The following is a 27,073-nucleotide window of genomic DNA, read 5'->3' as shown; positions in this document are numbered from 1 at the left end:
CGACAAACACTCCTCATATGTTAGCCCTTGCATTCCAGGAATCATTCTCTTAAATCTTCTCTGAACTTTCTCCAACATCAGTACATCCCTTCTAAGATAGGGGGCCCAAAACTGCACACAGTATTTCAAATGAGGTCTCTCCAGTGCCCCATAGAGCCTCACCAACACCTCCTTTCTCTTATACACTATTCCTCTTGAAATGAATGCCAACATAGCATTCGCTTTCCTTACTGTGGATCCAACCTGGTGGTTAACCTTTAGGGTATCCTGTACGAGGAACCCCAAGTCCCTTTGCACTTTCGATTTTTGAATTTTCTCCCCATCTAAATAATAATCTCCCCTATTATTTCTTCTTCCAAAATGTATAACTGTACATTTCTCAACATTGTATCTCATCTGCCATTTCTTTGCCCACTCTCCTAAACTGACCAAGTCTCTCTGCAACCTTTCCGTTTCTTCAACACTTCCTGCTCCTCCACCTGTCCTGGTGTCATCCGCAAACTTAATGACAAAACCATTAAATCCATAATTTAAATCATCAATATACAGTTGGTCCTCCTTATCTGCGAGGAATTGGTTCCGACACCCCTCGTGGATACTAAACACGCGAATGCTCAAGTTCCTTATTGAACCTGTCTAAATGCGGTGGACCTTAGGACCCAGCAGAACCCTGGACTTTATTTAACCTGTGTCAGTGCGGTGGACATTGGGACCCAGCAGCGGAGCTCTGAATCCGCAGTGTTTCTGTTCACGAAAATAATCATGATTGCGATTTAAAATAAAGTGGAAATAATAAAGCGATCGGAAAGCAGTGAAATGCCATTGGTCATTGGAAAAGCGTTAGGCTACAGTCGGTCAACGATCGGAACAATTTTAAAGGATAAAGTGAGAAAATCCCTGCCCCAATGAAAGCTACAATTATTACTAAGCTATGCAGTGGTTTAATTATTGGGTTTTGGGGTTTTGGGTTTTTGATCCTTCACATCAACCCAGCAGGGATGGACAGCGTGCTCAGGAGCAGTCTGTCACTGGATCGAACTGGGGAATTTCCGTTCCCGAGCCCGGCGCTGAAACATCCATTTCTTAAGTGTTTTATATGCATAAAAAGGTAAAATCTATACTCTATACTAAGACAAACGTTTTACTAACTGATGCTAAATAATACCGGATGTACCTGTTCCAACTTACTTTAGTAAGAGAACTTCCGTTTTTTTTTCGATCCCGATCCACGATAACCTACGCACATCCTCCCATATACTTTAAATCATGTCTAGATTACTTATAATACCTAATACAATGTAAATGCTATGTAAAATAGTAGTTATACTGCATTGTTTAGGGAATAATGACAAGAAAAACAGGTCTGTACATGCTTGAACAACAAGTGCTGGAAGAGCACTTCCGGGTTTTCTTGATTCGCAGTTGGTTGAATTCGTGCATGCAGAACTCGTGGATAAGGAGGGCCGACTGTACATTGTAAAAAGAAGCGGCCCCAACACCGACCCTTGCGGAACACCACTAGTAACCGGCAACCAATCAGAATAGGATCCCTTTATTCCCACCCTTTGCTTTCTGCCTATCAGCCAATGCTCCACCCATTCCAATATCTTTCCTGTAATTCCATGGGCTCTCATCTTATTAAGCAGCCTCTTATGCGGCACCTTATCGAAGACCTTTTGAAAATCCAAATACACAACATCCACAGCCTCTCCTTTGTCATCTTATTTGAGATTACCTCAAAAAATTCCAGTAGGTTGGTGAGGCAGGATCTTCCCTTCATGAAACCATGCTGGCTTGGGCCTATCTTGTCATGCACCTCGAGGTATTTCATAACCTCGTCCTTGAGGATTGACTCCAATATCTTTCCAACTACTGATGTCAGACTAATAGGTCTGTAATTTTCTTTTTGCTGCCTCCCTCGTTTCTTAAACAGAAGAACTATATTTACGACCTTCCAGTCCTCCAGAACCATGCCAGAGTCTATTGATTCCTAGAAGATCATTTCCAATGCCTCCACAATCTCCAAAACCACCTCCTTCAGAGCCCGTGGATACACCTCATCCGGTCTGGGAGACTTATCTATTCTTAGTCCATTTAGCTTCCCAAGCACTTTCTCTCTAGTGATCTTGACTGTACCTAATTCTATTCCCTGAGACCTCTGGCTATCAGGTATGTTGCTAATGTCTTCCACTGTGAAGACTGATGCAAAATACTCATTTAGTTCCTCTGCCATCTCTTTGTTACCCATTATAATTTCTCCAGCATCATTTTCAATCGGTCCCGTATCCTTTTCACTCTTTTACTCTTCATATATTTTTAAAAAACTCTTAGTATCCTTTTTTATGTTAATTGCCAACTTTCTTTCATAATTCATCTTTTCTTTCCTAATGACTTCCTTAGTTTCCTTATGTAAGTTTTTAAAAATTGTCCAGTCCTCAGTTTTCCCGCTAATTCATGCTTCCTTGTACGCCGTCTCTTTTGCTTTTATTTTAGCCTTAACCTCTCTCAGCCACATTTGTGCCATTTTTCTACTCATGATTTTCTTTTTTCTTGGAATATATTTTTCCTGCACTTCCCTTATTTCTTTTAGGAACTTCATCCAAATCTGCTGTACCATCCCTCTATCTAGCTTACTTTTCCAATTGACTTGGGCCAGTTCCTCTCTCATGCCACTGTAATTTCCTTTGTTCCACTGAAATATCACTGAAATACAGCACTACTTTCTACCCCCAGTACGTTCTCCATGTTAGGGAAACTAAATGCAGCTTGGAGTGCCTGGTTTACAGAGTTCAGTCTGCAAAGGTGAATTTGTGCTTCCAGTTGCCTGTCATTTCAGTTCTCCATCCCAGTCTGACCTATCTTAAGATTCTTGTACCAACAAAGCCTAACTAAAGCCCATGCAGTACCATCTCATCTTCTGACTAGTCATTGGCTCTCTATATTGAATTGAAATTTCAGATAATCAGCCTTATCTGTTTGTATTAGCACTGGTCAGGTCTAATTTTTAAAAAATAATCTATCCTATAATGTTATTCCATTTTCTGTCTTCACGAATGCTACCTCACTAGCTAAATATTTTCAGCATTATTTCACTTTTCTAGAAACTGTTATGTTTTGTTGCTCAATTTCACCCTTCCTCTTATTCACCTCTTTTGATTTACACTTCCTCCTGACACGTCTGCAGTTATCAAGTCTTCATTACTCTCTCTCAGTTGACACCACCATTCCATCTGAGTCTCTGTTTGTCATAGATGATGCTTCTGGTACTTTAATGCTGTTCACAAGACAAAGGAGCAGAAGTAGGCCATTCAGCCCATCGAGTCTGTTCCGCAGCTCCCCGATGAGCTAAACTATTCACCCATCTAGTTCCAATTTCCTGCTTTTCTCCCATATCCCTTGATACCCTGACTAGTTAGATACCTATCAATCTCCTCCTTAAACACCCTCAATGATCGGGCCTCCACAGCTGTATGTGGCAACGAATTCCACAAATCCACGACCCTCTGGCTAAAAAAATTTCTCCTCATCTCTGTTTTAACTGGGTACCCTCTAATTCTAAGACTATGGCCTCTTGTCCTGGACTCACCCACCAAGGGAAACAACCTTTCCACATCTACTCTGTCTAACCCTTTCAACATTCGAAATGCTTCTATGAGATCCCCTCTCACTCTTCTATACTCTAATGAATACAGTCCAAGAGCCGACAAACGCTCCTCATATGTTAGCCCCTGCATTCCAGGAATCATCCTCGTAAATCTTCTCTGAACTCTCTCCAACATCAGTACATCCTTTCTAAGATAGGGGGCCCAAAACTGCACACATTATTCCAAATGAGGTCTCACTAATGCTCCATAGAGCCTCATGAACACCTCCTTACTCTTATACACTATTCCTCTTGAAATGAATGCCAACATAGCATTCGCTTTCCTTACCGCCGATCCAACTTGGTGGTTAACCTTTAGGGTATCCTGCACGAGAACCCCCAAGTCCCTTTGCACTTCCGATTTTTGAATTTTCTCCCCATCTAAATAATAATCTGCCCGATTATTTCTTCTTCCGAAATGTACAACCGTACATTTGTCAACGTTGTATCTCATCTGCCATTTCTTTGCCAACTCTCCTAAACTGACTAAGTCTCTCTGCAACCTTTCCGTCTCTTCAACATTTCCTGCTCCTCCACCTATCTTGGTGTCATCCGCAAACTTAGCCACAAAACCATTTAATCCATAATCCAAATCATCGATAAACATCGTAAAAAGAAGCGGCCCCAACACCGACCCCTGCGGAACACCACTAGTAACTGGCAACCAATCAGAATAGGATCCCTTTATTCCCACCCTTTGCTTTCTGCCTATCAGCCAATGCTCCGCCCATTTCAATATCTTTCCTATAATTCCATGGGCTCTCATCTTATTAAGCAGCCTCTTATGCAGCACCTTATCGAAGGCCTTTTGAAAATCCAAATACACAACATCCACAGCCTCTTCTTTGTCAATCTTATTTGAGATTACCTCAAAAAATTCCAGTAGGTTGGTGAGACAGGATCTTCCCTTCATGAAACCATGCTGGCTTGGGCCTATCTTGTCATGCACCTCGAGGTATTTCATAATCTCGTCCTTGAGGATTGACTCCAATATCTTTCCAACTACTGATGTCAGACTAATAGGTCTGTAATTTTCTTTTTGCTGCCTCCTTCCTTTCTTAAATAACGGAACTACATTTGCAACCTTCCAGTCCTCTGGAACCATGCCAGAGTCTATTGATTCCTGGAAGATCATTTCCAATGCTTCCACAATCTCCAAAGCTACCTCCTTCAGAACCCTTGGGTGCACCTCATCTGGACTCGGCGACTTACCTATTCTTAGTCCACTTAGCTTCCCAAGCACTTTCTCTCTAGTAATCTTGACTGTACCTAATTCTATTCCCTGATACCTCTGGCTATCAGGTATATTGCTCATGTCTTCCACTGTGAAGACTGATGCAAAATACTCATTCAGTTCCTCCGCCATCTCTTTGTTATCCATTATAATTTCTCCGGCATCATTTTCAATCGGTCCCGTATCTACCCTTTTCACTCTTTTACTCTTCATATATTTAAAAAAACTCTTAGTATCCTTTTTTATGTTAATCGCCAACTTCCTTTCATAATTCATCTTTTCCTTCCTAATGACTTTCTTAGTTTCCTTCTGTAAGTTTTTAAAAATTGTCCAGTCCTCAGTTTTCTCACTAATTCATGCTTCCTTGTACGCCGTTTCTTTTGCTTTTATTTTTGCCTTAACCTCTCTCGTTAGCCACATTTGTGCCATTTTTCCATTCATGATTTTCTTTTTTCTTGGAATATATTTTTCCTGCATTTTCCTTATTTCTTGTAGGAATTTCATCCAACTCTGCTCTGCCGTCCCTCCACCTAGCCTACTTTTCCAATCGACTTGGGCCAGTTCCTCTACAGTGGTATGAGAATTTCCCCTGTTCCACTGAAATATCCATACACCTGATACCAGCTTCTCCTTTTCAAATTTGAAACTGGACTCAATCATATTATGATCACTACTTCCAAGGAGTTCCCTTACCTCTAGCTCCTTAATCGCCTTAGGTTCGTTACACAGCACCCAATCCAAAACAGCCGGTCCCCTGGTGGGCTTCTGGACAAGCTGCTCCAAAAAGCCATCCTGTAGGCATTCTACAAACTCCCTCTCCTGAGATCCATTACCTTCCTGACTTTCCCAATCCACTTTCATATTGAAATCTCCCATAATTATCTTGACATTTTCCTTCTGACACGCTTTTTCTATTTCCAGCTACAACTTGTAGTCCACATCCCAGCTGCTGTTTGGAGGCCTGTATATAACTGCTATTAGTGTCTTTTTACCCTTGCCATTTCTTATTTCTACCCATAAGGATTCTGCCTCTTCTGATCCTATGTCCCTTCTTTCTATTGATTTGATATTGTTACTTACCATCAGGGCCATGCCACCCCCTTTACCTACCTTCCTATCCTTCCTATACACTGTGTATCCTTGGACATTCAGCTCCCAATCACATCCATCATTTAGCCATGACTCGGTGATGGCCACAATGTCCTATCTTAACCTGCAGCTGTGCAGCAAGGTCATCCACTTTATTTCTAATGCTGCGTGCATTTAAGTACGCAGCATTATGCATTTAGATCAGTATCTGTTGTCGATTTTGCTATATTTCTATTTTGCAGCAAATTATCCTGTATATTCACCGGCCTGTCCTTCTTGCGATCTTTGCTGCACAGTATTTTTGACTTATTTCTATTTTCCTCGTCCTCGACCCTAACATCTTGGTTTCCTTCCCCTTGCCAACTTAGTTTAAAGCCTCCCTAACAGCTATATTAAACAATCCCGCCAGGATATTAGTACCTTTTGGGTTCAGGTGTAATCCATCTTTTTTGTATAAGTCATACCTTCCCCAAAATAGATCCCAATGACTCAAGAATTTGAAGCCCTGCTCCCTGTTCTTTGGCAGTCATACAGCCAAGGTTTCTTTTACTGAAAGTTTGTATTTGTGGCGGCTTAATTAAAGCTATTTGTGTTACTGGTGACATAGTGACAAAGTTCTATTTAACTGAGTTTAATCCAGGCAAGTTAATCACTTAACACACACAAAATGCTGGAGGAACTCAGCAGGCCAGGCAGCATCTATGAAAAAAGAGTACAGTATAGTGGACATATTGGGCTGAGTCCCTTCATCAGCACTGGAGAAAAAAAGATGATGACTCAGAGTTAGAAGGTGGTGGGCGAGGAGGAAGAAACACAAGATAACAGGTAAAACCGGGGGAGAGGAGGGATGAAGTAAGGAGCTGGGAAGCTGATTGGTGAGGGATACAGGGCTGGAGAAGGAGTACTGTCAACTTTTTGGGCCAAAACCCTTCAAGCAGGACCCAGCAGCCTGGCTTGCTGACTTCCTCCAGCATTTTGTGTGTGTTGCTTGGATTTGCAGCATCTGCAGATTTTCTCTTGTTTGTGACAGGTGTAGCACTTGGTCCGCTTGCAAAGATAAGTGCCAGGAGGGAGATCAGTAGGGAGGAATGAATGGATAAGGGACTCACTGCGGAAGGCAGAAAGTGAGGGGAAGGGAAAGATGTGCTTGGTGTTGGGATCCCTTTGGAGATGGAAGAAGTTACAGAGAATTATATGCTGGATGCAGAGGCTGATTGGCTGGTAGGTGAGGATGAGAGAAATCCTTTCCTTGGTCGGGTGACTAGAGAATGTGCGTGAAATGGAAGCGATGCGGTTGTAGGCAGCATTGATAGTGGAGGAAGGGAAGCCCCTTTCTTTGAAGAAGGAGGGCATCTCACTCGTTCTGGAATGAAAAGCCTCACCCTATGCGCAGATGCAGCAGAGATAGAGGAATTGAGAGAAGGGGATGGAATTTTTATAAGTAAAAGGGTGGGAAGAGGTATAGTCCAGGTATCTGTGAGAGTCAGCGGGTTTATAATGGACATCAGTAGATAAGCTGTCTCCAGAAATAGAGATCAAGAAAGGGGAGGAAGGTTTCAGAAATGGACCAGGTAAATTTGAGGACAGGGTGGAAGTTGGAGGCAAAATTGATGAAGTCCACAAGCTCCACATGGGTGTAAGAAGCAGCACCAATGCAATCGTTGACGTAGCGTAGGAAAAGTTGGGGAGTCACATCGTCGATGTAGGCTTGGAACATACTGTTCCACATAGCTGACAAAAAGGCAGACATAGCAGGGATCCATGTGAGTGTCCAAGGCTACACCTTTTGTTTGAAGGAAATGAGAGGAGCCAAAGGAGACATTGAGAGCAAGGATGTTCTGCAGACGGAGGTGGTGGAGGGAAACTGGTTGGGTTTTTTGTCCAGAATGAAATGGAGAGCCTTGAGGCCTTCCTGGTGGGGGATGGAGGTGTACAGGGACTGGACATCTGTGGTGAAAATAAGATGCCCGGGACCAGGAAACGAAATAATTGAAAAGATCAAGGACGTGTGAGGTGTCACAAATGTAGGTAGGAAGGGACTGAACCAGGAGAATAAAATTGAGTCGATGTATGCAGATATGAGTTTAGTGGGGTAGGACAAGCAGAAACAATGGGTCAAATTGGATTGGCAGATTTGTGGTAGGAGGTAGAAACAGGAGGTGCGGGGTGAGGGAACTATGAGGTTGGTGGTAGTGAATGGGAGATCCCCAGAGTTAATAAGGTCTGCGATGGTGTGGGAGACAATGGCCTGCTGCTCCTTAGTGGGGTCCTGTTTGATTGGTAAGTAAGAGGAGGTGTCTGACAGTCGTCACTGAGCCTCAGCAAGGTAGAGGTCAGTCTGCCAGACTACTACAGCGGCCCCCCCCTCCTCTTTTCTGCAGGTTTGTTGGTGAGGTTAGAATTAGTGCAGAGAGAGTGGAGAGCAGAGTGTTGGGAAGGAGTGTGAGGTTGGAATTGGAGAGAAGAGTGGTGAAGTCGGACAGTGGATCTCCCATCCGCAGCTGGCAATGAAAAGATCCAGAACAGGCAGAAGACCAGAGTGGGCTGTCTGGGAAGAGGAGGAGGGTTAATGGTGGGAGACAGGGTCATTGGTGTGGAGTGAAGAGACCTTGTCAAAGAAGTAGGCATGGAGGTGGAAATAGTGGAAGAGCAGTTCATTATCATGGAACTTACTGAGGTGTGGGTACAGGGCTACAAAGGTGGAACCCTTACTGAGGACAGAATGTTCTGTCTCAAAGAAGGCATGATGAAGACCCGGCATGGATGAGAGCTAGGATCAGAGGGGTGAAGGGGGTTGGTAGTGTCAGAGGAGAGGAGAGGGGAGGGTTGGGGTGTTTTCCTTGTCAAAGAACATTATAGGTTTCTGAGATTTGGAGACATAATTTTTCATTTGTTGTGCTAAGAGGAGGAAATGAATCTTTAACCAGAATTTACTTCTGTTTCTTTATACTGTTTGTGAATTATGTATTTATTTAAATATTCTACTTAATGTCTTGGAGACTTCTGAATTTTGAGCAAATTGACCAAATCTAAAAATTTCAATATGTATCCAAAAATAATAATTGTTCAGATTAAAACTGATGGATTCTTTAAATGTTTTGAAAAGGTGACCCAACACGTATTGTTTATCAAGGTAAAATAGGTTTCAGAATTTTGGAAGAATTAGGTCTTTTTGTGTATCACCCATATGTTTGTACTGGATATTGGGAATCACATTGCCTTAATTGCCTCTAGAGCAGACATCCCACCTCTTCTGGAAGTTCCGGGACTCTCCCGCATATTGATAGTGGCTTCCTGATGCCCGGAAATTATATGCAATATCCCGCAAATCGATTTTTTTGAGAGGGAGAGCAAGAGCGAGCATCCTGATTGGTCTCTCTTCGTGCTAAGTAGACCTATCAGTTTTCTCTGTGGGCTGGTTTACAGTCGACCTCAAAAATAACTACAGTGTTGCTCGCTGCACTGTTTGCAACAGTGACTTTTCTATTGCCTATGGTGGGTTAAAATGTAAAAGACATGTTGAGGTGAGCTTAACAGATGTCATTGGTTCATTAGCGTAGCTAACGTTATTTAAATTAGCTGGCTCGCTGCTCAGGAGCTACTCTATTGATGTCCTACGTGATGACGCCAAACTCCTTGTAGACTTGCTTAAAGTTGTAATAGAATAAAAAAACGACTCCATGATAATATAAGTACATATTTTAATGTCACGCTTTCTGCATATACCCAACTTGGTTTACAGATTAGACAAAATCACTAAATGAAGTATTACATACACAGTTGGAGGTCGACCTGGGAGGGGTGGGGGGGGGGATATGGGGTTGCGGAGGGGCAGGGCTGCTACCTCCCTGAAATTAGTTTTTGCAGGGTGGGATGTCTGCTACAGTTTTTTTAAAAATTTGAATTATTTCCTCCTAATATGAAGGTATATGAGGGATTAAGACCACAGGATCTGAGGAAGTTAAAGGATATGCTGATAGTCGAAACTGCGGACATGCTTCAAGCTCCACTTTTTACTGCAGAGGCCCTGCTCCGAGCTCACGGTAATCAACTAGCAATTAAGAATCTTAGTTGTAATATCGATCTAACATTTTCATTTGTTAAAATTCTCATTATATTTGTGAATAATTATTTATCTGGTGCTTGATCTGCCAGAGTGTTAAGATATACAAGTTTAATTAAAGGTAGTAGTAGGGATAATAAGAGGAAAGTGAAAAAAGACTTATACAGTGGTGAGTGTTGGAATCCGAGCATGTAAAGAAGCACCCAAGTAATTTAGATTGCTAATTAAGAGGATGAAAACATAGTAGAAAAAGTTCAAACCTCACCACAGGAGACTGAAATTTTAATTTTGGTAATTAAATAATATAAAGTTAATTTTTAATACAGGAGCTCCCCAAGGTAAAGGTGCCCTGACTTGGGGAAATCCAATCATGCAAATTCCCCCATACAGTTTTAGTGCATCTTTCAAAATGATAATAGTTGTAATTGCAAGAAAAATATTTTAAAATTCATTTTTTGTTCTTTTCTGATTCAGCAAGGGGCATTCACAAACAAAGGAGTCATTTCACATGTATTAAACCACAAGGAATCACTTTATTAGAGTTGTATGAAACAGCAAGAAAGAAAAACAAGTGGTTAATGAGGAAGAAGTCCAAATAATAGACTATGCTTATCCTTCACAAAATGAGCTGATCTTCAGAATGCCAGAAAGGGCTGCAGATCTAACAAACACAGACACACATTCTGCCTTACAATATATATATCCTTCTTCCCCCCCCCCGTGTCTTTTCACCCACCTTCATTATTTGTCTATTATTGTGACTTAGATGAAGATCAAACCACATTTTGAGTAATTAATGCTGAAAACCAGGTAATTCCAAAGGATTCACAAACTTTTTCTTCCAAAAGATTGCTTTTTATCAACTACAGTTCAGCATTCAATACCATTATCCCCTCAAAACTAATCAATAAGCTTCAAGACCTTGGCCTCAATGCATTCTTGTGCAATTGGATCCTCAATTTTCTCATTTGCAGGCCCCTGTCAGTTCAGATTGGCAACAGCATCTCTTCTGCAATCCCTATCAGCACTGGTGCTCCACAAGGCTGTGTACTTGGTGCCCTACTCTATTTACTTCATACTTATGACTGTGAGGCTAAGCATAGTTCCAACACCATATTTAATTTGCTGACGATACTACTATCGTTGGCAGAATCAAAGGTGGTGATGAATCAGTATCTAGGAAGAAGACTGAAAATCTGACTGACTGAGTGGTATTACAACAACAACCTCTCACTTAATGCCAGCCAGACCAAGGAGCTGATTATTGACTTTTCAGGAGGAGAAAACCAGAGATCCATGAGCCAGTCCTCATGGGGGGGATCAGACGTAGAGAAGATCAGCAACTTTAAATTCCTCAGTGTTATTATTTCAGAGGATTTGCCCTGGGTCCAGCACATAAGTGCAATTAAGAAGATAGCATGGCAGTGACTCTACTTCCTGCAAAAATTCGGTATGGCATCTAAAATGTTGACAAGCTTCTGTGGATGTGTGGTGGAGAGTATATTGACTGGCTGCATCACAGCCTGGTATGGAAACACCAATGTGCTTGAATGGAAAATTCCACAAAAAGAAGTGGACACCGCTCAGTCCATCACGGGTAAAGCTCTCCCCACTGTTGAGCGCATTACATGGAGCACTGTCACAGGAAAGCAGCATCCATCGTCTCGGACCCCCACCACCCAGGCCATGCTCTCTTTTCACTGCTGCCATCAGGAAGAAATTGCAGGAACTACCGAGCCCACACACCAGGTTCAGGAACAGTTACTACCTTTCAATCATTAGGGTCTTGAATCAGCAGGGATAACTTCACTCAACTTCACTTGCTCTATCACTGAACTGTTCCCACAACCTATGGACTTAATTTCAAGTACTCTTTATTTCATGTTCTCCATATTTATTGCTTATTCATTTATTATTTTTGCTTCTGTATTTGCACATTGGTTGTCTGTCCGTCCTGTTGGGTGTGGTCTTTCATTGATTCTATCATGTTTCTTGAATTTACTGTGTATGCCCACAAGAAAACAAATCTCAGGGTTGTGTATATGTACATAAATTTACTGTGACCTTGAACTTTGAGGTGCCTGTCTAAATGTTTGTCAACCTATACCCTCATGTATCTGGTAACTACCATGGGGAGAGAAAACCTGGCTATCTACTCTATGCCTCTCGTAATTATAATTTTGTATGCCAATGTGAGAAGTTGCTTATGTATAAAATGCAAGTTTGGTCACTGCTCAAGTACTTTGTAAAGATTTTAGATTGTCATTTTACAGAAAGAATATGATAGGATATGTGATAGCATGTAAGATTGTCCATGATATCAATAAAGCTGAGAATTCAAACTATAAGGAGAGGTTGCTTAAGCTAGGGCATATAAACAAGGGAGATTTAAATGACCTGAATAGCTTCAGTAGAGTGTACATTCTACCTACCTTTCATAGAGAGGACATTAAAATTTAGAGAGGAAGTTAATAAAAATAGGGAGATCAAGGGGGAAATATTGGCAGCAAGGAAAAAGAAATTTCGAAGTATCCTATAGGCATGGGAAGAGATAATTGTAAGGGTTGAGGTGGCAATCAGCAACTAAAAAGAAAATCTACTTGTGAAGGCAGAGTGCATGGCTAAGGAAGTAAATAAGTGTTTTATAATAGTCTTTATCAAGGAAAGTACTAGTTCGCAGCAAATGGCAGTGTAGTCAAGACAGCATCTGTGGTGAGAATTAACAATTCAGTTAAATCTTTAATAAGATATTAGAAATAAAATTTTAAGTTGTAGAAGAGGAGGTAAGTTGGCAGACCTCAAAAGAATGTCTGAAACAATACAAACAAAGGGACACTGTTTTTCTCTCTCTACGGATATTACCTAGTTAGCTAAGTATTTCTCACCTTCTGTTTTTATTTCATATTTCCACTGCAGTTTTTTTTCCCCTTTTCAATTTCGTTTAATACCGGAATAGCACCATCAACTTCAGTGCAATAAGGTAATTTATTTAATCTGTTTTCCTAGATTGGGATCGGGAAAAATTACTTGAAGCTTGGATGTTAAACCCTGAAGACTGTTGCCAACGGTCGGGTATTCAGATGCCAATTCCACCTCCAAGTGGTTATAACGCATGGGACACTCTCCCCTCGCCTCGAACACCTCGCACCACCCGTTCATCTGTCACCTCTCCCGATGACCTGAGTTTATCTCCGACTGATGAAGATGCCCCTGTGGTATGTTTATAAATATGCTAATTATTTCATTAGCTCTGCAGTTAGTCAGAATATTGTATGGCATGCAAGCCTGCCATATCTTCACATTATTTGCAATATCAGCAGTTTATGTATACTTTATTTTCACCTTGGATGAACACTACTGCCTTTAATTTAAATCAAGCCTATTTTCTATATAAAAAATCTCAAATTATCCTGCTAGCCTTTATTAATTACACAATATTTAGAATTGAATATCTAAAGTTCCAAACCACTTTGAGTTTGGATAGGGATGAACTGCATTCGGTAAAAGATAACAGGAAAATTATGTGATCCACTTAATATGTTCCCTCATGACAATGTCCAAATATAATTTGGCACGGAGAAAGATGTGGCATTGCTCGAAAGAGTAGTGCTTGCATTTATGCAGCATGCTTAATGTAGAAAAATATCCCAAGGTGCTTTTTGAGATCGATATCAAACATTATTGGTTGCTGGAACGCAATGAACTAAAGATATATATACCAAATTACACTTTTTAAAAAGTAGCTTAATGGAGAAAAGAGATTCTGTGAAAGAGAGGAGGATGTTTATAGAAGGAATCCCAGAGGTGATGGTCTCAATGACTGAAAACCTGGTCACCATTAGAGTCGAACACTGTATTATGGCCATGGGGATAACAGAAAGTTGCCATTATAGAATTTGTAAATTACTAGCCATAGATTTAAGATATAGAATAAAATTAGCTCTCATGGAACTCGTGTGCAAAAAATATTTTAACTGACTTCTTGCCACATACACAGATTAGACGGCTTTGCTTTATGGACTATTACAGTATGCCCATTGTCTATGCAGCCTCCCTCTCTAGTGCATAACAGTGCAGACAAACTTGGGATTGATGAGCAGTCTAGAATTGAAGGAATACTGATGTCCTGAATGAGAAGTAGGATGCGAAGTGGTAAGACCTGGGACGGTCTGTTTGTAATGTCAAACCTTATACCATGTAGCGCACTTGTCTTAACGTGGCACAAAAAACAGAGTTTGGAATTTGGAAAATACCTATTAAATGCATAAGTTGATAGCACAAAATATGTGTGGGTCATTCTTCATGTATAGATAAATAAGTGTAAAATGCAGAACCAAGCTTTCCGTGTTTGCATAATTTTCTTAAGTTCCAATTTTCAAGCTAAATCATTGGGAAAACACAAACAGTTTTGGATTTTTGGTTTTTAATTCTAACATTAGTATTTCAAAATTCTGATTTATGATAGTCAAGCAATTAGAGCAATCAAGCAATCGTGGTCACCTCACTACAGGAAGGATGTGAATACTACAGAGAGAGTGCAAAGGAGATTTACAAGGATGTTGCCTGGGTTGGAGGGCATACCTTATGAGAAAAGGTGGAGTGTATTTGGCCTTTTCCTCTTGGAGTGATGGAGGATGAGAGGTGACTGGATAGAGGTGTATAAGGTGATCAGGGGCATTGATCGTATGGATAGCCAGAGACTTTTTCCCAGGGCTGAAGTGGCTAACACAAGGGGGTATAGTTTTAAGGTGCTTGGAAATAGGTACCGAGAGGATGTCAGGGGTAAGTTTTTCTCAGAGTGGTGGGTGCGTGGAATGCACTGCCAGCGGTGGTGGTGGAAGAGGATACAATAGGGATTTTTGAGAGTCTCTTAGGTAGGTACATGGAGCTTAGAAAAATAGAGAGCTATGCGCCAGGGAAATTCTGGTAGTTTCTAGAGTAGGTTACATGGTTGGCACAACATTGTGGGCTGAAGGGCCTGTAATGTGCTGTAAATTTCTATGTTCTATAAAGAAATTGGATTAAGGTTAACATCTGAAGAATAATAACTTTATCTTGGTTCTGTCTTCTGAATGTTGTTTTGTTTTTAAACAATTACTTTTAAATATAACACATTTTCCAGTGTGGGATATGCATGTGCAGCATTTCTGTATTTGAAGATCCAGTGGATGTCCCTTGTGGTCATGAATTCTGCAGAGGATGCTGGGAAGGGTGAGTCAGTATAATTTCTTTAATTATTTCAGTTTGGAGAAGGAGCAGTTAAAAGCTTCTCCATCCCCTCCCCTTTAAACCTTAGTTACTACATTAAATATTATTTGGAGTTGTAAATATCTGCATCAATTCTACCAAATATATTAAAGAAATATTTTTGTCATGATGCTACTTGGTACCAAGTGTTAACAAATGATATTTATAGAATTAATGAATTGAGTTCTCAAAGCTCCAGGAGTATTTGTAGACCCCAGGCAATGGCAATTAACTTTGTAGGCAAAAGCACTGGAAAAGAAGTTGGATAATTGAAAGAGTATCAATGCATGTTATGGATTGTAGCCTGCAGATCATTAGGAACTACCTGGGATCATTGAAGGAATTTCTGAGGTAGGCTTCGGTCAATTCCCAGAAAATGACAAAAGTTCCAAATGATCATTACAAGTCGGAGAACCAGAAAAATAACATTTACCCTGTTGACAATAATTATTGCATAATTATCCTTCTCATATGTGCAGTATGGTTGCAGTATTCCACATTGAATGTAATAAATATCCTTAGGGGTTGTAACAAACAGAACTTTGCACCAGACTACTGGATGATGTTATTGTGATTGAGTAAATGCTTGGTCAAAGCCACCTTTCACAGATGTTGTGCAAACTTGCTAAATGTTTCCAGTTTGTACTGTGGACTGAATTGAAGTTTTCACTTTTACTAAACTTTGATTGCCCAAATTGCACATTTCTCATTACATTTTGGGTAATTAATCTTGATCAAACATTTTTGTATTACTGATGGACATTATGTTGTTTGTTTCATTTAAAACGTTTTGATGTTCATCCTTAATATGGTATATTCCATACATAAAAATAATGTCTTGACTCAATGTATACTTTGAGGCTGTTCACAAAACTCTTGTTGAGAAAAGTTAATTTTTTGCTTTAACTTTTGATGCTTTGGTGGCATGATGAGCAGCAGTTAGTGCTGCTGCTGCTGCACAGCAGTACAGACACAGGTTAGAACCTGGGAAGTTGATGGGGGGTGGGGGGGGGGGAGAGAGAGAGAATTAATTAATTTGCAGGGTACAGGACAATAAGGGCATCAATGATATTGCTCTGCCGGGAATAAGCATGGATCCATGTGCTCAAGAAACCAGGAATAGGCCACCAAGCCCTTTGAATCTGTTCTGTCATTCAATATGACCGTACTCAGTGCTTTTTCTTCACCAACAAGAATCCCTTTGATATGACTGTGGTTTTGTTCTGATGGAAACAAGTGTGGTCTTGATGTGTTATGTTGCCCGCTTCTGTGTCAAATTAAGCAAGTTGTAATGTGTGCTTCATGAATCTTCAGTCTGAGTTGCTAAATTGCTTACCTTAGTCACACAGATCTCAGATCCCCTGTAGAGATATTATGCTGAAATTGGTTCCTAATTGCCACATTTGTGCAAAACTTCCTAGAAATGGGTAAGTGTAATAAATGGTTTTCAATGAGCACTAATGTACGCCATCGAGGTTTTGTGGATTTAACTTCAAGTGAACACATTGTCACTTCCCTATTTATAGCAATTGTGCTTTATGCAGGTTTTTGAATATCAAAATTCAAGAGGGAGAAGCCCACAATATAATCTGCCCAGCCTTTGACTGTTTTCAACTGGTTCCTGTAGATATCATAGAAAACTTGGTTTCCAGAGAGATGGACAAACGCTATTTGCAGTTTGACATTAAGGTAAGTTTGGCTATTTAATTCAGTATTAATATTGATGATTACATGTGAATTTTATGTAGCCCCCTGGTAAGCCTCAGGCTCGCTCAGCTCGCTTTCGTCTAGGGGGAGCAGCCTTCGGCGCTGCCAAACTGGGTAATCAAGTTTATGTAGATGCTGTGTGATGTACCTCACCCCACCAAATAACAGACAGTACACCATATGCGATTAAATGATTACACTTTATAAGTATTTACTGGAACTATGTAATTGGTAGAGATACAATATAAAATGAAAGTAAAAGGCGCCAAACTTATCAAAGTTCAACCACTTCGTGCACAACCTTTGGAGCTCAATTAATGGGATCTTCCTTTCCTCCAGTCGATGTCCTCCAAACTCCGCCGACCCTCGAGTGCGACCACCCTCGGTGATCGAACAAACGCTCTAATCGAGTCTGTCCATGTCTCCTCTCCTCGCCGAAGACCCTGGGCCTCTCGTACTCCCGATCGGGGTCCGATCCGTCGCCCAGCTTACAGCATCGCGTCTCCTCTCTCTGTCCCCATCCGCCTTCTGCCCAAATCCCGCGAAAACAATAGCTAACAGACACACAAGAAAGAATAACATCTATCCCAATTGGTTAGCAAATGAATACAATTCTTGTTATCAGTAATTATAACCCAAAACAAGCTGCTATAGAGAACCACTGTCTCAGCAGTTAACAGTACAGAGAAGCCATTTTATTTTTAACATAACAAAGAAGCCATTTTAATAGCCTTAGCAGCAACATAAAAGAAGAAACCCCTTACATTTACAAACAGTGGGAGAATAGATTAAAGGCAGTAAAGGCAATGCTATTTTAAATGCATCTAAACTTCATTAAAAGGGTTATTGATAACTGCAGTTCTGCATTTCTCTAACTTTATTATCTTTTTATGGTTTGGGTAAAAGGATGGAGAGCTGAGAACTGGTAATTTTGTACAGCTAGGGGGCAATTACGGCTGGTTAGGTCAGGCCTAATGAAGTTGTATTGTTGGTAACTGATAACATTTCAATAAGCTACATTAACTTTCTCTACACACATTTTCGTTTTGATGATTTACTAACCATTGTACACTCCTCATCCTGAAAGAATACTCTCTCTGGCAGTCAGGAATTAGTCAGAAATCAGATTGCAGGCTGTCTGATACCAGGGATACTTGACAGAACAGATCTAAGGGGTTCATGTTGGTGAAGAAAAAGCACTGAAGCTTTAAGGTAGTCGTCTGGCACACTTACATCACCAGTCAGCAAAACAGAAATACCTAGTTAATATATTTGGTGCCAATGCTGGCTGTTAATAATTTCTTTGTTTTTATTGCAGCGGAGTTGTTAGTCTATCAATAATAACTGGTTGGGATTCTCGTGATTGGGTTTGTGTTCAAGAATCACGTTTATTTATTAAATGTACCTCGAAACAGTGTTTGTGTTAACAACCAACACATCTGAGAGTGTGTGTGGGGACAGCTGTTGCCATACATTCCAGCACCAACATAACATGCCCACAATGCTGGACAGAACAACTGAATGCAGCAAGCAAAAGAACAACAGCATTAAAACAAACCCCTTCCCTCCCTCCCACCCATGCACCTACACAGTCCTTTAACCCAAGGACTGGCCTCTAGCCTCCATCAGACTTTGACTCGGGCCTGAAGACACCATTCCCCAATGGACTTTCAGAGAGTCATGGACATGTAACTCTGCTCTGACCAATCAGCTTCGACTCCTGGACTTCCAATATGAGCCCGGGCTCAATCCTCAATGTCAATCCCTGGACACGATGATCACTGAACACTAGGCCTCAAACTCCAGACTCACTGATGACAGGACCCCAAATGCTAGAACCCATGGTCATTAAAGTTCGTTCCTTCTGCCTGCACGAACTCCAACTCCAGATCCACCTGGGGAAGGGCTCTTGTTCACTCCCTGCTAGCCTGGCATTCAACATATGACCATGGATGTCTTACATCTGTGTTTTTGGCCTTAAATCATGGAGACTTAGTCCCCAGCCTGACCTCTAATTTCTCCATATCCCTGTCCCTAAAATGTGTGGGCACGTGGCCAAGTGGTTAAGGCATTGGACTAGCAATCTGAAGGTCGTGAGTTCGAGCCCCAGCTGAGGCAGCGCGTTGTGTCCTTGAGCAAGGCACTTAACCACACATTGCTCTGCGACGACACTGGTGCCAAGTTTTATCAGCCCTTGCCCTTCCCTTGGACAACATTGGTGTCGTGGAGAGGGGAGACTTGCAGCATGGGCAACTGCCAGTCTCTATACAACCTTGCCCAGGCCTGCGTCCTGGAGAGTGAAGACTTTCCAGGCGCAGATCCATGGTCTCGCAAGACTAACGGATACCACAAAAAAAACATAACCTGACCTCTAACTGCCCTCTCTGATCCCAAAATCATCCCTACAAAACTAAAAAAGCAGTAAAATAAACACATTTTAAAAAAAAAACTAAATGTTAAGACTGTTTGTTGTCTTCCATTTATATGAAATAACTCCCAGATAACAGGACTTAATCGCAAAGCTATGACTACCTTCAAGAATGTTCTTAGCTGTCTGATTGACACAAATTATGGTGGTGGGCTTCAGGCCCTCTGCTGAAGTATTTCTCCTGATTCTTGATGACTCGATTGAAGGGAATCGAATCCGTTCTTAAATGAGAAGTTTGAGCTCTGTTTTATTAAAATGTAATTATTTAACCAAAGCCAGTACTTTAAATCTTTTTGGCTTTTGATCTTACCAGAGGTTTGATTTAATAAGCGGCAAGTGCTGTAGTTGAATATTTTTCCTGTCCATTGAACCCACTTTTTGCAGGGAGAAGCATGTTCCTCTTGTTTTGCATCTCTTCATATAAATAATAGAAAATTGATTTTTTTTTGTCTCAAAACATTTTTAACAGTGTCAACAGGGCAACAGAAGCTGATACAAGAGCTAGCCTAATTTTTAAATATAATTTTCCTTCTGTCTAGGTTTCTTTGTTCCTGCCTAGTAGTACTGACCTTTGTTAGTGTTAGCTATTCAACAAAGTGGCTGTTCTTCCTCTGAGCTTGGACATATCTAGTTATTCAAACCTAGTGTGGCAAAAGCCTCCAAGAGGACCGCAGTCTTGTCACAAGGTTGGGAGGCCTGCGTGCCTCAATGACCAGGAGAGCTGTGTTGGCTGGAGTAAGGGCCTTGTGCTTTGGCCCTTGGTAGGATCACCAAACAGGTCAAAGGGTAGAGGCCAGACTAAGAGCGATCCACTGTTCCTCCAGGTTCGAGAATTCAGCGCAGGGCTAACAACCCTGACTGGTCAGAACAAAATTGTTGTGGAAACAGCGATGAAAAATCCTATAGTTATGTGTGACAGAGGTGGAGGATTTTCATTGCTGCCCAAAATGCCAGTAATTGGTAAAAGGGAGGGGGTGAAAATAAGGCATCACAGTTGATACATATTTTCTTCTCACTCAGTGTCAACACTTGTAGTTTCCACTAGCAATGTCAGGTAAATCAGGTAAAAACTCTACAATTGTTAAGCATCCACCAATGTTCACCTCGAGTTCACAGGCCAGGGTTACTGTAGGATTTTTTAAATTGTGAATTAAATGATAAAACTGATATCAATGGGCATCAAGGGAAAAATACTCTAGTATCTGGAAGATGATTATGGTTACTGGAACCAAACATTCAATTCTAGGTGTTCCTTGGACACAGCCATCTTCAGCTGTTGCATTAATGACCTTCTTTCAATGATATGGTCAGAAGGAGGGAAGTTCTCAGATTATTGGAGGATACACAATGCCATTTACAGGTCCTTACAAGTTAAAGCAGAAAGAGCTAACTAATGATCTTTTACAGACTAATTGGCAGATAATATTTCTGTCACACACAGTAATCATTGATTATATTACAAAAACAAAGTAAATTGGGGAAGTTTCAAGATGGCGGGGCAGTGAAAAGTCTGCTTTGCTGAGCTCGGCACCGCAAGACTGATAATTTCGCATATAAACCTATCCGTTTCAACCTTTTTTTTTAAATGCTCAAGAGTCGGATTTAATGGCATGCACATTGATGAGTATTTTTATTTTGAGCTGCTTCAACACCATGCCATTGGAAGGTACTAAAAAGGTGGCCAGGATGGGCTGCACAGAGCGCTCACCCAGGGCTGAGTATGCTAACACATTGGATCCTGCTTTTCGTCAAGTAATTCAGGAAGTTACAGAGAACATATCCAAAATGATAGACGAGAAGCTGGCTCCACTCTCTCTAACACTTGAAAACCACATATTGGAGCTTAAAAATCTTGATACAGGAACGACCGAAGCCAAGGGCCGAGTCTCCGCGCTAGAAACTGTAACTGATCAGGCCCAAAGCCACATTAAGGCGCTAGAAAAGCAAGTTCAAAGCCTGTCTGACTATATCGATGATCTTGAGAACTGAGGTAGAAGAAAGAATATACGAATCATCGGTCCATCTGAAGGTACAGAAGATAGCCAACCGGTGAAGTTTTTTTGAGGGCTGACTGCCTAATTTCCTTGATTTGGAAACCAAGGCTGGGCGCATTGAAGTGGAAAGAGCTCACCGTACGCTGGCGCCAAAACTGGGCCCAGGCCAATACCCTCAACCCATCCTCGTGCAGTTTCATAATTTCAGTGATAAGCAAAGGGTTCTGGAGGCTTCGAGGCGCCGCGGGACTGATGCCCAGGCTTTAATATATGAGGGATCCAGGCTTATGTTTTTTGAAGATTTTTCTGTAGCTGTTATTCAGAAGCGCAAGGAATTCGACCAGGTAAAGAAGCGGCTGAGAGCATCCGGAATCCAGTACTTTTATGCTATACTCAGAGGCACTGAAAATCTCCTACAACGGGACCACCAAGATATTTGATTTTCCTGCCAAAGCTAAAACTTCTGTGGACACGTTGGGCTAAAGAATGTATACAGTATATTGTGTAGCCCTGGTTATGGACGATAACATGCTTGATGGTCGCTTTATTTTACCTTTTCATTACTTGACGGCAAGATATAGGATGAATAATGTGTTTGTTTTGATTGATACAGTTTCATTATTTATTTAAATTAGCGGTGCTGCTCCAGCCTGAAGGAGTTTAAATATGACGGTAACAAATCGGTGGATTGATAAATTATGCCCCGTTTTCATTTTTGACTATGTTAAATGCCATATTGGCAGTGGGCAGAATATGGGGTGCTAGAAGGTTCAGATATCCCCTTTAAGTGTGGGGTAAGTCTTCTTGTTCAGCACTGTTAGCGCTTAGTTTTTTTTGTGGTTTTTTAAAATTCACATTGCTGCTCAGCTGATCTTAAGTCGAGTTTCTTCTCCCCCGGAGTCACATAATTGTTATAAAGGCTTATGACCAGTAATATATTAAAATTGTGCACTTGGAACATTAAAGGGAGTCATTCACCACTCAAGAGAAAGAAAATCCTACTGAACCTGAAAAAGGAAAGGGTGGATATAGCCTTATTGCAGTAGACACATTTAAATGATAAAGGACGTCTAAAACTGCAACAGAGTGAATTTGATCAAGTCTATTTTTCATCTTTTAATACCAGGAGTAGGGAGGTGGCCATTTTAATTAGGAAGAACTTACCTTTTAAGCTATTAGATTGCATTAAGGATAGGTATGGGAGATTTGTGATTGTTAAGGCTTCAATATATGGAGAGGAATATGGTATTCTCAATGATTACTGCCCTCCAGCTCATCCTCTCAAATTCCTAACAGATGCTTTTTCCAAACTTACAAGTTTTTCAATACAAAACATTATTGTAGGTGGGGATTTTAATTGTCTCATGGACCCATTGATGGACAGAGTGCCTAGTGGTCCCCCATTGCTCTCCTCACAGTCCAAACAAATCACACTTATGTGGAGAACTAGGACTTGTGGCTGTCTGGAGGTTGTTACATCCCTCAGACAAAGACTTCACGTTTTTTTCTAATCCACAAGTGTTATACCAGAGTAGACTTTTTTCTAACCCTAAAAACACTCCTAGATTTAGTTGTATCCTGAACAATTAGAAATATTGCTATTTCTGACCATGCAGCAGTATATTTAAATATTAAACCCAAAGATAGTTCAGCACAATCTAGACATTGCAGGCTGAATCCTTTTATTCTACTAGATGATAAACTTATAGATTACTTCCAAATTCAAAACTTTCCTATCGATTAATCCCAAAATCAGCTAGTAGTCCATTGATGCTCTGGGAAACCGCTAAGGTCTATGCAAGGGGATTAATTATCTCCTACTCTGCTAGTAAGAAGCGACAAGCTGCGGAACAGCAGCGCCTAGTAGAAGCAAGGCTTGCGGCAGCTGAGAAGGATTATATTAATGAGCCTGCTGCAGCCAAGTTACTGAATACCACAGTCCTACGCTGTACACTAAACTCTTTACTTACACAAGCAGCCAAAAGAAAATTGACATTTGCTAAACAACGATTGTTTGAAATGGTGAGAACCAGGTAGGTATTTGGCTTATTTAGCTAGAAAGAAAAATGCCACTCAGACTATTGCTTCAATTAAGGATGGGACAGGAGCTCTCACTAGTAATTCTAAAATGATTAATGTTGTGTCGAAGAATTTTGATTCTAAACTGTATCAATTTGTGCAATGTAATGATGGACCATCTAGGATGGAGTTCTTTTTCAGGAATTTAGATCTCCTAGGCATTTCTTCTGAACAAGAGTCCCTCCTCAGTGCTCCGTTATCTATACATGAGATACAGGAAGCTGTGAGACAGCTCCAAAGTGGGAAGGCCCCTGATCCTGATGGACTCACTAGTGAATTCTGTAAAGACTTCACAGGGTTATTATCAGAGCCCATGCTAAACATGTTCAATCATGCATTTAATTGCAGTCTCCTTCCACCATCATTGAGAGAAGCTAATATCTCCTTAATTCTTAAGAAAGGAAAGAGCCCTGAAGATTGTGCCTCCTGCAGGCCTATTTAATTGTTAAATGTTGACTTAATCTTATCTAAAACCTTAGCGTTGCGATTAGAAACTGTTACCTTTTATCATAAAAGAGGATCAAACGGGTTTTGTAAAAGGTCGTAGATCATCTAACAATATCAGAAAATTACTTAATGTGATTCAGCCATGTCAGCAATAGGCAGTGGACGGCTTGGTGGTTTCCTCAGATGCAGTAAAGGCCTTTGATCGTGTCGAATGGCCGTATCTTTTTTCACTTTAGAACGATTTGGTTTGGGCATTAATTTTATTAAGTGGGTGAAGGTTCTTTATAATGACCCTTTGGCTGCAATTCTCACTAATGGTATTAGGTCGGATAAGTTTAGTATTCTGAGGGGCAGCCAGCAGGGCTGCCCTTTATCACCACTACTTTTCACACTAGTGATCGAGCCATTGGCTGAGGCTATTCAGCGAGACCCCAAAATATCTGCTGCAGACATAGGACTAAAGTCACAAAAAATTACATTGTATGTGGATGACGTTTTAATTTTCTTATCAAACCCAGTTATGTCAGTGCTCCACCTTATACAATGCATCAATTCATTTAGCGTCTTTTCAGGTTATAAAATCAACTTTACTAAATCAGAGGCTGTGCCTCTGGGGAATCTGCGGCAGGTACCTGACACTCTGGGTGTTTTCCCCTTTAAATGGTTGTAGACAGGTTTTGTTTACTTAGGCACATTTGTCACACCTACGTTTGATCAATTGTTCAAAGCTAACTTTACACAGTTATTTGACAAAATCAAACAGGATCTTGAGTGATGGAGCACTCTTCCCATTTCTTAGCTTGGCCGAATATCTTTGCTCAAAATGAACATTCTTCCTCATCTGCTCTACTCAATACGAATGATTCCAGCCATTTTTACCCAACAAATACTTTTTAAAAAATGGCTGGTTTGTTTCTTTCATCTGGAACAAAAATGTATTAAAATGTCTAAGTTACTGTTTCCCAGTAGTCTAGGGGGTCTGGATTCCAGACATCAAAAAATATCAATTAAGTTCCTTTTCATCTTATGTGGTTGACTGGGTTTGCATGGACCCCTCCTCAATTTGGCTAGACTTTGAAGCTTCACAAGCAAAATGCCCTCTTATTAGTTTGCTTTTCCTCAATAAGATGAAACTACTTAAGGAATATTGTCGCAATCCAATAACGATTAATACGACCAGGGCTTGGAGGGCGGTGCGACAAATTGAGCGCAATGCAGCGAAAATATCACCCTTCACTCCAATAACTGGCAGTCCAGATTTTCAGCCTGGCATCATGTATTCTGGATTTAAACTTTGGATTTCTAGGGGTGTTTTTCCATCTAGAAGATTTGTTTGATGAAGGAACGATGATATCTTTTAGTCAAATAGTACAGAAATCTATATACTCAACAAGTATCTTTTTCGTTTCTTTCAGGTAAGAGATTATATACAGGAAAAAACATCATTGTTAACTGATTTCTATATTTCTGACATAGAAAAGAGGGTGTTTTGTTCTAAGGGTGAAGTCTCTATTAGTACTTTTAACAGCATCCTGAGGGAATGTTCTTGTGGAGAGGCTGAGCAGCTGGGAAGGGTCTGGGAGGAAGAGCTGGGAGTAGAAGTTTCAGCTGAAACATGGGAAGACATCTGTAATAATGCAAAGAAGATTTCAGTTTGTAATAGAAGTAAAGCATTGCAACTCAAAATTCTGCATAGAGCCCATCTGACTCCAGATAATCTCTCAAGATTTAAGACGGGGGTTTCTCCAATGTGTTCTAAATGTAAAGTAAATACTGGAACTTTCACCCACTGTTTTTGGACTTGTCCCAAACTTCAGGCATACTGGAGTGATATTTTGGGTGAAATGGAAAAGATTCTGAAGATGGAGCTTGAACAGGACCCATATCTTTTCTCTTAGGCTTACCCAGCAGTCGTATTATTAATGCACATCAAAAAAAACTTGTTAACATCCTGACCTTTTGTGCGAGGAAGAACATTTTACTTTGTTGGATATCCGATAAGGCCCCTGGACTTTTTGGTTGGCGTAAATTAATCATGGAATACATTCCTTTGGACTTTTTGACATGTATGGTACACTGAAAAACAAATAGTTTTCATAAAATATGGCAACCTTTTCTGCAGTATATAGATGTAAACCTGCCTGCTATACTGATAAGGGCTTTTGTATAGGATGTTGTGGTGATGTCTGTATTTTGATGGAAGTGTTGCTTCCAGAGTAGGGATTTCCTTCTTGTTATCTGAAAGTTGGTCACACTCAATGAGTGTGGGGAGAGCTAAATGAGTCTTTTCATCAGCGGATTCGACAATGAAGCCTCTCGCTCTGCACCCAATCGTCTGTGACATACCTGCACACTGAAAAGGGATGATTAAGCTGAGGTTTATTGCTGTGATCATCAAAAACAACATCTGTCCTGATCCTCTTCTGACAGTGGCCTTCTGGGTAAACATTGACAAGGTAGATCCTTGAACATGACTTACTGGTGGAGTTTTCCCCACTGACCTCAGAACGGGAAGATGTGGACACTAGAGAGGAAGGAGATTATCTCCCTCCCTGCCATGCTGTAAGGAGGTACTTGTGTTGTTCTTCACAGACCAGGGAGGTAGGCCAACATGTAGAGCTGCAATGTGTTTGTCATTGTTGCATTCAGAGCACTGGATGACAGCATTACAGTCCTTCACCTGGTGGCTGGTTGAAGAACAGCAGCAGAAACCTATGGAGTGCTTTTTAAGAAAGGCCCTTTGCTCCCCCAGAAGTTTCTCCCTGAAGCTTCTATATTTCCAGAGAGAGTGTAGTTTCGGATGTAGAGGGAACTGTTTGTTGGACTCTTCTGACATTTTAGAATTATCCTTTTGAACAGTATTGTCCACCTCAGTTTTGTGGATCATGACAGGGCCTTGAACAGGTTTCTCTGATTTAAGTGGTGCTGAGCGAGAGGTGGTCATGATGAAAAGCTGGGGTTGTTCCTCATTTTTGCTTCAATCGAATGAAACTTGAAAAGAAGGAGAAGGTTTGGGAAGCTGACTCCCTTTTCCAGTTTGTATCTAGTCCCCTCCAACCTCCATTTCTCCTGCAGACTAAAGAAAAGTTTCTCCTATCTTGGAGAATTCCTCGTGCAGTATTGAAGTAAGACAAGCCACATA

At 40.9% G+C, this 27,073-nt stretch overlaps 1 protein-coding gene across 4 annotated transcripts in view; it reads left to right on the top strand.

Moving 5' to 3' along the window:
• The window catches only part of ankib1a (ankyrin repeat and IBR domain containing 1a), a 125,710-nt gene that overhangs the window by 33,765 nt on the left and 64,872 nt on the right, over positions 1-27,073 (top strand). For all 4 annotated transcript variants that reach the window (XM_072253705.1, XM_072253706.1, XM_072253703.1 and 1 more), the window contains 4 exons: positions 9,892-10,009; positions 13,036-13,244; positions 15,152-15,240; positions 16,821-16,965. In XM_072253705.1, coding sequence (XP_072109806.1) covers positions 9,892-10,009; positions 13,036-13,244; positions 15,152-15,240; positions 16,821-16,965 — 561 coding nt within the window. The remainder of the gene's footprint in view (positions 1-9,891; positions 10,010-13,035; positions 13,245-15,151; positions 15,241-16,820; positions 16,966-27,073) is intronic.

Source organism: Mobula birostris, chromosome 3 (genome assembly GCF_030028105.1).
Source record: "Mobula birostris isolate sMobBir1 chromosome 3, sMobBir1.hap1, whole genome shotgun sequence".
Taxonomy (NCBI): Eukaryota; Metazoa; Chordata; class Chondrichthyes; order Myliobatiformes; family Myliobatidae; genus Mobula; species Mobula birostris.
This window is presented reverse-complemented; position numbering and strand designations above follow the sequence as displayed.